Source organism: Pinus tabuliformis, chromosome 6 (assembly GCF_031772625.1).
Source record: "Pinus tabuliformis cultivar Carrire ecotype Pingquan chromosome 6, CPIR1, whole genome shotgun sequence".
NCBI classification, from domain to species: domain Eukaryota; kingdom Viridiplantae; phylum Streptophyta; class Pinopsida; order Pinales; family Pinaceae; genus Pinus; species Pinus tabuliformis.
The window spans coordinates 251,062,939-251,077,114 of NC_142292.1; the positions used below are offsets into that span (position 1 = coordinate 251,062,939).

General features: G+C 37.5%; 1 protein-coding gene across 4 annotated transcripts in view; it reads right to left on the reverse strand.

Annotated features, from left to right (window-relative positions):
* LOC149258336 (uncharacterized) overlaps positions 1-14,176 on the reverse strand; it is a 173,594-nt gene that overhangs the window by 50,433 nt on the left and 108,985 nt on the right. For all 4 annotated transcript variants that reach the window (XM_089415171.1, XM_089415174.1, XM_089415176.1 and 1 more), the window contains exon 9: positions 10,089-10,211. In XM_089415171.1, the coding sequence (XP_089271297.1) occupies positions 10,089-10,211 (123 nt within the window). The remainder of the gene's footprint in view (positions 1-10,088; positions 10,212-14,176) is intronic.

Here is a 14,176-nt window from a genome sequence, read left to right on the forward strand (position 1 = left end):
AGCCCGAGACTTGTGTGTGAAGAAGGATTTCTAAAACAGATGATGGGTAGTCCTCCTAGCTCGTGTTCATTGTGGGAGATGGACATCTTGCAGTGATAGGTGGCAGCCCTCTGTGCCCTATGTTGTTCTTCATCAGTGCAGTGCAGGAAGACCATAATGGGTGGAAGTCATTGGGTAGCTGAGGAGCATCATTGGGCAATTGAGAGTTGTTCACAAGTGGAGTTGTGAACAACTCGACGGGAGTCTTGATGTGTTGATGCCTTGATGGGCTAAGGCACAACTAGAGAGCAGATTGACAACCAAGATTCAATGGCCAAACGGACTTGGAGCATTGATAGAGGCAGGAGCTGCAAATCGAGGGCCGAAGGACCGAGGAGGTACAGGATATGACCGAGAGGAGCTAAGAGAGTGCACTACAGCCAGATGGTTAGAGTATCTTGTTGAGGACATATTGGTTGTCGATGGACTGACACCAAGTCTCAATTTGATTCTTGTACTAGTGGATTTATGATGGCCATTATCTGTGGTACGGGAGCCCTAGACTGTTGTATTATATGTTGTTTAATATAACAAAGTTGGGTTGAAAATTTGTAAAAAGTTGTCTATATTCTGTGCATGTGTGATTTGCTGTTGTTTATATTCCGCTATGTAAAGTAGTATCGTTGAGATTTTTGGTTTGGTTGTGTCAGAGATATTAAAATTCTATCTTAGACCCAAGGTCGTGGAAATTCAACAGTCTTTACATGCATTTGATGTAAGTTCCATCCCATAGTAGCTGCAATAGAGATGAGAGATATAATTGTTGTGTAACTGGTTGTTGGAGCAAAAGTTTTTTCTTTATCAATTCCTTCTTGTTGAGAGAATCCTCTAGCCACAAATCTTGCCTTATATTTATTAATACTCCCATCAGTTGCATGTTTGATTTTGTACACCCACTTGGAAGTCACAATTGATTTGTCCTTTGGTCTAGGAACAACTTCCCAAACATCATTCTTCATTATTGATTGGTTTTGTTTCAATGTCATATATGTTGCATAACCTGAATATCTCTTAGGTCTCTTTCTTTCTCTAAATGTTCCTTTTGTTGTTGCATGTCTTTTCATTTCTTGTAGAGTCGATCTTAACCAAGCGGGTATTTTTCGATTTTTGGAATGATAACAAGTTATACAAGTTCACTTGGTCCTTAGAGTTCTTCATGATCATCAATTGTCGGTTTTGGAGGGTTGTCTTGCTCTAGATTCTCTTCATTGGGAAAGTTAAGTGCTTCATAGGAATTTGGGAAGATCTTAGTCATGTAACATGGCTCTTACACATTCTTCAATAGATCAATTCTTCCTTTCAGCTACACCATTTTGTTGAAGATTGTAAGGGACTATTAGCTCCCTCTTAATCCCAACTTCCTTGTAAAAGGCCACATGCTCTTTAGATGTATATTCTCCTCCATTGTTTGATCTTAAGGTCATGATCTTCTTTTTTGTTATATTCTCCACTTTAGCCTTGAACTCTTGAAATTTTTCGTATACTTCATCTTTAGACTTCAAGAAATATATCCAAGTATTTCTAGAACGATCATCAACAAATGTTACATAGTATAGATAACCACCAAGTGATTTTTCTGATATGGGTCCATATACATTAGAGTGAATTAGGTCCAAGATTTCCTTGTGTTGAGAAAACAGTACCAAAGAAGTGTTTCCTAGGTTTATCGTTTTGGCCTAGGAATAAACTTAATATCCTTTTGTCTAAATGACATGAGATTATGAATATCAAGGGGGGCTAACACATTTTTATATGGAATTGTACCATGTATTTCAAACTATTAAAGTCACATGTCTACAAGTGACTTTATGGGTAAAGTACTAAAGTTCACTTTATAATATTAAAGTGACTTATGTTTTAAAAGTTACTTTATCTGAAAAAGTGCACCAAGGTACAAAACATTAAGAGTACTAGGAAGTCCTTTTAAATGAAGGGAACCACATGTATGAGGGGACAAGTGGGGGATTGATCCTAACCATTAGATCTTGGGGATAGGGTTTCAATCTTTTCCTAAGAGAAAAAAGGGAAAAAAGAAGGATTATTCACATTTTTTCTTATCATTCTTCTCAAAGGAAATAGGAGAGCGAAGGAGGCAGCACTAGAGAAGCTTGATTTTGCTCGAGGAGACAACTGGAGCAGCTCGAGTCTGCTTGGGCAGCTAGAGGAGCTCGAGTCTGCTTGAAGGGAGGCGGAGTGTTGAAGAAAAGGGTAACTAGGTTCGGTATTTGTCAATGTAATTTTGATATTTGTACTTGTCAAGAAAACGAATTATTATTTTTATAAATTATATGAACGAGTTTCTTGCTCATTCTATAGGTCTAAAAAAGTCAAAGAGTCAAAACTATATTGAAGAGCTCTTCTTGAGCATTTATGTAATGAACATTAGTCAACCTAGTGTCAAGTAACCCTCCAAGACAGGCATCATCCTTCAATGAAGAAGCCTGCAAGCAAAACAATGAAGAGAACATCATGCCGGCCTCAAAAATATATATATAACTATCATGTCGACTCAATAAACAAACACAATGTTTCACACTATATGTTGGCTCATTTATGGAGATGTGACCACTATAAACACCCAGCTAGGGTATCCACAAAACATAGAAAAAAATTCGTACACCTGTGAAATTTCATATGGTGCAGGAAGCTCTGAAATTTCGGATTTCAGATAAGTGCAGGAAGTACAGAAGGTACAGGATCTCGGATGTCTCAAGGATGATTGCAGTAAGGAATCTCGGATACCTGCAATGATTTGAAGGACTGTTACAGTATGTATTTCGGAAGTCAGTCCACCATATTTTCGGCCTCCTTACAGTCTCACAGTCATCACCATAACAACATATCAGTCTCGGCATACTTGTGAATGGAAGGGTCCTAAAGTAACACTCTTTGTCTCAACCTACTCTCTAGGTGTCACTACAGTCTCGGCATACTTACCAGTGATCTCATTCCAACATTCTAGACACAGTCAAGATCAAGGTGAAGTAGCAATGATGGTCTTGGTCATGATCACTATCTTGGAGCAGCTCACATGCAAGTATAAAAGACCTCGTTGATATGGTGATGAAACAATGATCTAGGTGGAAGTACAAGCAATGGTGCAACTACAAGAACCTTTGTGGTACTATGATGATGATCTCAGTGAAGCAGCAATAATGATGATGATGATCTCTACAGTAAGAAGAGGATTGATGTCTTGGTCTTGGAGTGGCCTAGGAGGTCAAGGGTCAAGGTCTTGGTATTCGTCAATTGGAATCTCTATAAGAAGAATTGTGTGTGGGTTTTCCTCTCCAAGAGGGAGAGGTTTTGGCCCTGGCAGAAAGCTAACATCTTGTGTTCTTGTCTCTTTGTTTAGGTAGCAGTTTGATGAAGCAAACACACACACTAATAATAAGAAGAAGGTCATGATAAGATAAATTGTAAAAGCACTTCACAAATTGTTATCATGCTAGGAAGAATCACTCTAACTCTAACTGCCCTAGATTCTTCAACACAAAGATTATTGATTCTATCATGAGTATTTGAGAGAAGGAGAGAAGGAGAAAATATGACAAGAGGTTTTCAGCTAAGAGAGAAGATAAACTAGCAACAGGAGCTTAAAACTCTGAGCTAGTGAACAGGCACGTATCCTGAGTTTCTTTGGTCAAGTCCCGAAATTTCGGGCTGCTATTACTGGTGTTTTTCATAGGGGTTATTAGGCTGAGTTTAGGCCTAAACATTTGCTGGTCTTATGCTTGCTTTCCAGGCTGAGTTTTGGGTGTAAATACAGAACAAGTTCAGGGCCCATTTACAGGAGAAACACAGCCCAAGTTTCATAGATATACAGGCTAGAATGGTCAGCAATGTTTTTTTTAACCACATGGTGAATCGGTAACTGCCAGTCCTAATCTATGGGAGACCCAGGATCAATCCTCGTAGCTGCCACTATAACACCAAGAGTACATCCAACTACCTGCAAGTTGATATACTAAGATCCTATGGTTTTAGCAAAGCGAGACTCTCGTGCCGCCAAGGCGGGGGTGGGGAATCTGCTTCTCGAGCATCCACCACAGCAGGCCAGTGTACTCAATGAGATTTGAACTACGGTCTCCCAGGCTTCACCCAAGTAGACTTACCGTCAAACCACACATCACTGTACAGACTAGTCAGCATTTTTACCTGAGTTTGGAGCAGCCGAATTTAGGCAGGAGACCCTTGTGATTGAAGGAGTCTTTTCAGGTGAGAAGGGACATCAGATTTAGCCACTATTAGTTGCATGAGAAATCAAGCAATGACAGTTTGAGTTTATGACTGTAAGGTTTGGGACATAAGTGATTTTTCTCTTTATGTATTTATCTCCTTGAAAGCAATATAAAACCTCCCTTAGACCTAGTTTTTCCCAAGTGGGGCTTTTTTAGGGTCAAGTTGACCAAAAACTATTGTCTACTGTGTATTTAATGTGGTTGTGCTTCCTCATTTAATTTTTATATCAGCTGAAAATTATAATGGCAGAGGTAGCTAGTGAATGGTTCAAATAAACTGCATTTGAAAGTTTTATATCACACCTACCAGATTGGGAACTGTGAGTAACAATCTTATGCAAAAACTTGAAGCCGGAAAAGGCTGCCAGGAAACTAATTTTTCTACACCTTAGATCTTGTGTCACTGCCAGGGAATGGTTTTTTCACATTTTTACACACCTTTACAAACTCCTTATTGCTCTTCCTTTAACTGGGGTATAGTTGTAACCACTTGATTCAAGGATGGTAATATTTTGTAATGGCCATACCTTCTTACGCCATAACACACAAGGACTTATGTCCAAATGTACTAAAGCTTGAGGAGGAGTCAGAAGTCTACACAACCTCCCCTCATGAATCCCAATAGTCCTTGCATTTTATATACTAGATCCCTTTGCCCAAACAATTACTTTGCCATCAATAAATGCTGCCCTGTCTCCTTTATCTTTTAGACCAGAAATAGAAAGTAAATTATTTTTCAAACCTGGAAAATAGGGGATGTTGTTGAGATGAATGTTTCCACCGGTTTCCAACTACATGGAGGTAGATCCAATTCCTTTGACGGAATAGCTGTTTTTGTCACCACATTCAAATTTTTTAGAATAGTTTCCTTTAAATAGTGTATTGAGATGTCCATGTTCACCTGTCATATGCCTTGAAGCTCCAGTATCGATTACCTAAGTGCTTCCATCTTCAAATGAACCTGTAAGTGCAGAATAGAGACTTCCATCCTTAATTTCTTTAGATAGATTAGAGATGAATTTGGAAATGTATCCTTTGATGGATTCAAAAAGACTCCTTAGTGCCTTGAAACCTTCCTTCATGTACCTTGCCATTGAAAAGGGAAAGAAAAGATAGTTGCTACAAAGATGTCTTCAAACAAGAGTGCCAACAAACTGTGATCTTCAAGTTTCCTTCCTTCACCTTAGCTCGGATACCATGTTGAGAAACCAAGTACTAGAGAGTTAATGCTTGATTCCTCTTTCTTGATAATTACTTGTGAATGTTAGTTGTCTTCTTATTAATTTATGTTCTCTTCATCAAGCAATTATACAAAACTTCAAAACATAAAGATCACAAAGATACAAAGAATACAATCATTCTCTTACAGAATTTTATCAAAATGAGATATCCAAGACCCAAGACCAAGACTGCCACAAAAAATCCAAGTCAACCCTCCTCTAGGTCTCCTCCAATTAAGTCAAAGTCAACAAAAGTCAACATTGGTCAAACTTGCTGAAATCTGGTCAAATCACAAAAAATTCCAGTCTTGCAATAGAGGCCAAATTTTGGCCTTGTAGTAGCCCCAAAAAATCGCAGAATATTTGCATGTGTGAGTAGAACTAGAGCAGGAAACTCGTCTTCTCTCTCTCCTTTGACTGTCTTCTCTGTTCTTTGACTTCGGTTGTCTTTTTCTTCTTGTTTGGCACAGAAATCAATGTCATGTGTGTGAATGAATGAGCTTCCAAGACGTCAAGGTGACATGTATTAATAGTTGTGCAGGAGGGTCGAATGGCTGCCACACAGACCGACTTGTCCAAGGAGGGCCAACTTGGTCTTGTGTTGACTATTTGACTCAAAATTAATAATAATAATAATAAAAAACAATATTCTCTTACAAAAGTCCAAATGAGACTTGACTCAAATACATTTCTTTTGACTCTTAACAAATCCTTTTGGACTCAATTGACTCTATAAGCATGAAGAACGTGCTTTTGACCAAAAATAAAAATAATAATGATGAATATAATAAATATATCAATGATAAAATTTATGTTTTATTACATTATAAAGACTGACACTAGTTACACTTTTCAACAAGTATTTTGTTGACCCATGGTATTATGATGAGCCATGGTAATACCCATAGTATTTTGATAACCCATGGTATTGCACCCTTTGGAAATGTATAAGTACAAACATGAGTTATTGGTTCTCGTCGTTTGGTGAGAGAACGTCTTGTGGAGGAGAATGTTGAGTAGGCCACAAAGCCTTGAGGGTCAAGAGGGCCTATGGAACCTTTCAGGGCCAAGAGGACTTGTGGAAGGTGGTCGGGAAGAGAGCATAATGTGGCATGGCAAGAGGGTCGAGAGGGCCTGTGGAGAGCCAAGAGGGTCGTGAAGGGGCCAAGAGGGATGAGACGACTTGTGGTGGGCCCAAATCTAAGGAGGGTTGAGAGGGACTATTGTAGGCCTCAAATCTATGGAGGGCCCAGAGGGCCTATGGTAGGTCTCAAATCTGTGGAAGGGTTGAAGGCCTCAAATTAGTGGCTAGTCCAAGAGGGCCAAGAGGGCTAGAAGGGCCAAGAGGAAAGAGCAACGCTAAGAAGGTCGAGTGGATTGAGCAAGGTCGAAAGGGCCGAGCAAGCCAACAAGCATAGAGGATAAAAAACAAGAGGCTTCTAGGATTATGGACAAGGTGCACTAGCAGCAGGGACATAACCTATAGGTCTGGAGAAGGAGCGAGATGTTCCTTCGAGCTCTACCAGGACGAGGCCGGGATGGGTCTGACGAGAAGACACACCATATAGCGACACTAGCCTCAGGAGTGTAATACACCAGTTTCTTGGGTTCGAGAAAGGTGCAAGGAGTAGCGAGGGAGACAAATCGAGGTCTGCCAAGGAAGATTGAAGGACAGATCTAGCACTTTATTAGGTGGACAACTCCAAGTTTATGGTTGCATATGTAATCCCTAAGTTGCGTTATTATACCAGTAAGAGATCTCGAGTAGGTTCTGAGAAGAATTTAATGAACTATTGATGGAGCAAAACTTGTGTGTAATATGTTACTATGCATGATCTAATTGTTGGTTTTATAAGTTCCATTTTGCATAATTTGTTTTGAATTAGGCACATCATTGTGTTTCAATTAATTAGTTGGGTTAAAGTTAATTTGATATTGTTACTAGATCTAGTGTGTGTGTGTGTGTATGAACTGAGTTTTGTTGAATGTGTAACTAGTATCCGTCTCCATAATTGTTGATTGGTTCATGACATGATGTAATTTTCATTACTTGTCAAAAGAAAAGAAAAGAAGATCATTGTAAAGATCAAAGAAAATTATTTTTATAAGCATCAGTTTTCATGCACAATTTATCATGTTTATAGGAAAAAGCACACATTGTCATATTCCTTGTCATCATGTATTAGATGCTTCTTGGGTTCTTTATGTCAAGAAAGAAAATTAATTTTATGTCTATATGTGTCATGTTCTCCCTCCACCAAGTTGGCTTCCTCACCCATACAATTGGCTTCATGAAGGGAACTCGACCTCACAAAAAGACTATAAATTAGTGATGTATTTGACCTATTGTGGCATTTTACCCAAGCAAGCTCGATCTGAACCATGATAGCAACGAAAAAGAGCAAAGGTCTAGAAGAAATAGGGAGACAAAAGGAGAAGCCGAAAATCTGAAGTTTGTGTCCATCTCTCTCACAAGTGCAAGTATTTTCTCGGGTTGTTGCAGCTGTGATAAAGGCCGAGTTCAAGAGGTTGGATCTGCAATCTAGAGAAGGAGAAAAAGAGCGAAAAATGCAAGGAAAGAAAGAAGAAACTCTAGCAAACAAACAAGGACCTAAAACTTGAGAATTTCTCCCACACATGCGAAAATTTATGAGTTGCAGGAGGGCCCAAAGTTGCAGGTCTGCAGTCGAGGTCAAAATTCTGTTGCAGGAGGATGAGATCTGAATTTTGACTGAGTTTGAAGGAGCTTGACGTGGATTAACTTTGCTGGCTTAAGCTCACTTGAAAGAGCTTGTGTTGGAAGGCTGACTTGGTGCTTGGAGGAAGGTTTGATCGCGGGTCTTAGGTCTTGGAATTCTCATTTGAAGCAGATTCTATAAGAGAAGAGGATATTTTGGGTTTTCCTCTCTAGGAGAGGTTTTGCCCTGGTTGAGAGCCTGCATCTTGTGTCCATTTGTCTTTAATGATCTTCAAGTTTTTGGTAGTTGTTTGGTGATAAAGAATCTAATAATAACAAGTAGAAGAAAAATCTAATTGAATAAGTAAAAGAACATCACAACCAATTATCAAGTTAAGAGAAATCACCCTAATTACCTTCCTCATTGCTTTCTCAACAAGTCTAGTGTCCAAAATTTAACAGTATTGCATAATGAAGTCTTTGTCAATAGCTCTTTTTGTATGTATCTAGTTGGTTTATGGACATTTGGGATAAAAGACCTTAACTTTTACCATTGGTATGGTTTCAAATCTAGTATATTATGTCATCTAGTATCAGTTTAATAGACAAAAGCTTATTTACAACAAAAGAAAAAACAATTCTTCCCATGCAAATTAATGATTGTGCAATCCCATGGAAACATTATAATTTTTTAAATCTTGAAAATTGTTAGGTCTGCTGAATTTTGAATGCGATATGAAATTCTACTCTCTCCATATTAAGTCAGCTAAGGTTGGAACCACTCTCAACCATCCTGAAACAATTAATGGTAACGTTAAAGATTTAAAGAAAAGTGCATTCTGCTTTTTCTTATGTTTTTTATCCCTTGATAATTTAATATTACCATTAATTACCAAGGTCACAAACTCCTTAAAATTATATCTCCTATATTTGCTCTATCTTCATGGGTTGTTGGGCCAAAAATCGGGGTGGGTCCCCCATGGTGTTCAACCCACACTATGGGGGACATTTCCCCGTGCAACACTAATTAGAACTACCACTCTTTATAGAAATCCCATGCAAGGGTTCTACACACGACAAATTTGACCCATCATTCAAAAGAGGCAATACTTTGTGAATAGATCATTGTATACAGAAACTTGTGCTCTAAATCTTAAATGGTACATGAAGAAGTTTAAATAGTGCATCCTAGTTATGCTCAAATGTAAAGGAGGGGTTTTGAAACGCCATTGCAAACATGTTTATTATTGATTTGGACGAGAAACTTCAATAACCATTACATTATTTGTGTAACTTAATGGCCCCTCCAACACATTTGAGGTCGAAGATGATAGACTAATTATAGCCCATAAGAACTCAACTAGGTCATGGAGAATGCACTCTAATGGAGCTCTACTCCACTAACGGCTAGTCATTCCTATACTAACTCCTATTGCTAGTTACTCTATTACAAAGAGAGACTAGTCCACCTATACTAGCATCCACTCCATCAAAATGAACAAACTTACCAGTCTAGAATGACAAGAGGTTTTCGACCACAATGGATTATGAAAAGCATCCCTAAATCTTAAAGAGTAAGAGGATAAGAAAAAACAATAAGTTCATATCTAGAATTGTGTGTTAAAAGATTTATTGTGATCTATAATATACTTGATCATCATTTCTCATGTAGGTCCCAGTTTTTGTGCCAACATACTACCAATTAATTATTGTATTCCATTTTCTATAATTTGGGCATTGAGCAATGGATCAAAACACATAAATCCTCTTAAGAAAAATTAATAGCATGTCTAATTTATATACATCTCAAACAAACATTAACTAAACAAGTTTATCAGTTAGTACCTAATGTTGTAAGTATCTTATGTTTATCATTATTTCAAGAGAAAAAAAGCACATAAAAGAAACTACCTGCGAGGAGGAGAACGAGATGTTGATCTAGAACGAAGAGGTCTTCGTGGAGGTGAGCGACTCCGTCGACGAATTGGAGACAACCTACGAGGAGGACTTCGCCCACGTCTAGGAGGAGGAGATCTATATATATAGTAGCATTATTAGATAATAGAAAATTAAAACAATCCAACCTTATTCAAACCTTAAATACATGCTAAGACAAATTTGTGCATGATATACTAAAAGCATATAAAATATGCACGAGGAATTTTCCCTCCACAACATACCTCTAGCTCACATTTCACATCAAAGTTCTAAATTTTTCAAACAAAAAATACAATAATAATTTCTCAATTGCATAGAATAGATCAATGTAAATGCATTCAAGCACATAATCAAATCCCATTCTTGAACAAATGCAAATACAAACACACACACACACACGCAGATATATATATATATATATATATATATATATATATATATAGAGAGAGAGAGAGAGAGAGAGAGAGAGATAGCGAGAGAGATTGACCTCTCAAAAAGCTAATTTAATAAATTGGCCTCCAAATTGAATGTAGATATACATAATAAGTTAGTCACTAGTTTCTTTATAGATATGCATCCCCAACTTGATCATATATATGCATTCATAAATCATTACTAAATAGGAAGACATTCTTTATTGTGGCTCCTAGAACCTGTTTTACTATAAACTGTTTCTTAATTTATTTCTACAAATTTGTATAAAAATAAAAAAGTAGGCAACAAAATAACTAAAGGAAATTAGATTAATATTCTAAAGACTTGTCATCCTACCAAAAAAAAGAAGTGAAGGAGATCCTTACTTGCTAACATAATTTTTATTTGCTCAATGATCCTATCATTATGAACCTACGAGTCCTAACATAATACTCTTAACCTAACATCACCTTAGTAAGGCTTATAATATACCTTCCATCATTAAACAATTCAAGTCTCCATTCAATAAAAGCATTGACCTTGCAATGATTTCTTTTGAAGTGGAAATAGCAAACTTGTTTGAGTGGCAAGGGATTTCATCAACAAAAGTGAAAGAAGTACCAATCTTAAATGTTGTGTGCATGAAATGATGTGAAACTATTAAATCTAACCGTAAGTACTATAAGTATTAACAAAATGTAGCACAAGGGGTTAACTCAACTAGTTGTCACCAATGTTGCTATGCATTTGGTTAGTTCTATGCCAACTAGTACCTAGTTTTAATTTTGAATCCCCTTAGTGAAGTGTGTAACCACAAAATCTTGCACCTTGGCACAAAACCTCACCAAGCAAAGAAATTGCACAATAAGACAGGGGTGTCACCACTGTCACCTTAGCAATTGCCCCTCTTCTATTTTAGTGGTGACAACTAGCCACTGCAAGGGAGGCTTCCCAGTGAAACTCAATGATCAAATAAACTTAGAAATGCTAAAGCTAAGTGCACCCCAAGGATCCTACAAACTAACCCACCAATTCCTATGTTTGTAAATACTACGGTTAGGTGGAGATGAAGGGCAATGCATGCAAAGGGGTTTACAATCTCTATGGGGTCAATCCTAAGGGTTCCTAGACCTTGGAAGTCTCAAATAGAGTCCCAAAACACAACAATGCATACACAATACAAGGCTGCTGTAAATTTGGGCAAATTTGCAGTTTATGACAGCAAATAAAACCTAATTACAGCAGCAAATCTAACCATTCAAAATGCATAAAAAGCACATAAAATGACAGATTAGGTAATTAGCAACTTAGGAAATAATATTCCACAACTTTCAATGGTTGTTATATAGTGAAACAATTTAAACATTGACATCAACCCTAATAAAATGCAAAAAATTGCATTAAAAACAAACATTATGCTTCTACAATGTCCCTGAAAATGAAAATGATTCTACACCTTACAACATTCATCAAGGAGCATTACTAAACCAATAGAACACGTTTTAAGTGAAAATTATCCCCAATATCAATATAATAAAACAAAAAGTGAATTTTAATTAAACGTCGATTTCGCAAAATTAAAATAAATTAACCTATCTACTAGGTAAAGGAAGACTAGTGCCTTCTTCACCTAGAGCAATGGAGTCTAGGATACAAAGCTCAGCCTAAGCCAATCTAAAAGTGAAAACCTAATTCCAACACACTGTGACAAATAACCTACTTTCACTAGGGTTTTAAATTAGCGATCTCAATTTTCTAGAAATTCAAGGGAGACAAATTAACCTACTCTCCTATTAAAATCTTTACAAAATGAAGAAAAATTCAACAAGGGACAAGCACACAAATGTCAAATTAACCTACTCGACAAGAGCAGCAACAATTCCTGTGAAAGTTATCCAAGCATAGTAAATAAACCAACTTACAATGCATGCAAAATCCAAAACTAACCAAGAAATCCTTTGAGAAGAGTTCAATCCACAAGAAGAGAAACCCTAGGCCTAGTTGCTTTGCTAGGCCCCCATCGCCCACGAGCTCAAGAGAATTGAATACAAAAAAATGATTGTGTTATGATAATCCAAAGAGTGGGTTTGACCTTATATTTATACCATCCTAAGGTAGGTCGAATTCCTCCAAAAAGGCTAGAAAGAGCCCCAAAATAAACATAATCCACAATTCGTGTTACTAAGGTTACATGCCAACCAACATAATAACCATCTCAATTCAAAAACATAACATAGAGCCTTAAATTACCCCACAAGTGTGAGCAATAAGGAAAATGAAGTTGACATCGTGCTCCCAATGAGCCTCTCTCTCATGAAAAGGTGTAAGAGGGGCCTCAAAATGTGCGCAAGCAATTGTTAGAAAATGTAACTATGTTCGGTGTTCAATAATGTACTTAAGTCATTATGTAATGTACTTGTCAAAAGAATAAAGAAAAGAATTTTATTATTGTAACAATGATTGATTAAAGCATGGGTTTCATGCTTGGGTCGTCATTATATTAGTCAAAGTCCCCATTGTGGACTCTAGGATTAATATTGAGTTTATAGAGTCATTGTACATTCGAAGAGACCCTTCTTGGGCTTTTGAATCATGTAAAAAGGTTTTGTATCAAGTCAAATATGAATTATGTACCCTCCACATCATGTCAGCCTAAGGGAGATCAAGTCGGCCTAAGGACCCCCATTTGACCCACAAGAATCCTATATATTGAAGGAGGTCAAAGTCATTTGAACCAACTCACTCTCAAGTAAGTTCAATATCTCAAGAAGAGTTGGATAAGTGCGAAGTCAGTTACCGGGAGGACAAAAGGAGTGCAAGTTTGGGTTAGTCTGCATTATAGGGTCATCCCTAGTCTTAGTCAACTAGTTCACAGTATTCCTGATATGAAGTCAGATCATGATGGTGTGTGCAAGGGATGCTCTTTGGGCAAGCATACTGGAAAGTCATTTCATAATAGTGAAACTAGGTCTAAAGAAATATTAGACCTCATCCATTTTGATGTATACGGGCCCATGTCTGACAAATCACTTGGAGGTCATCTCTATTATGTAACATTCATTGATGACCATTCGAGGAAGACATGGCTCTACCTACTCAAAACTAAAAATGAAATATTTGATAAGTTCAAGGAGTCCAAGGCTAAAGTGGAAACCCTAACCGAAAGAAAGATAAAGACTCTAAGGTCTAACAATGGTAGGGAATACACTTCTAAATAGTTAACTACATATTGTAAGGATGCAGGTATTAAGAGGGAGCTCACTGTTCTCTATTATCCCGAACAAAGTGAATTGGCCAAAAGGAAGAATAGGTCAATTGAAGAAGGCATTCGAACGATGCTCCTTGATCTAGATCTACCAAAGTTCTTATGGGTTGAAGCAATGATGATTGTCGTGTACATTCAAAATAGAAGTCCTCATAAGAGTCTTGATAATACTACACCCGAACAAGTATTCACAGGGAAGAAGCCGAGTGTGGATCATCTCTGTTTATTTGGAAGTCCAGCATATATCCATGTTCCGAAAGACAAGCGAAAGAAGTTGGACCCGACAAGCATCAAGGGAATATTCATTGGTTATAGTCTTTCCTCAAAATCATATAGAATTTACATAAAGGAAGGAAGACACATTGAAGTAAGCAAGGATGTC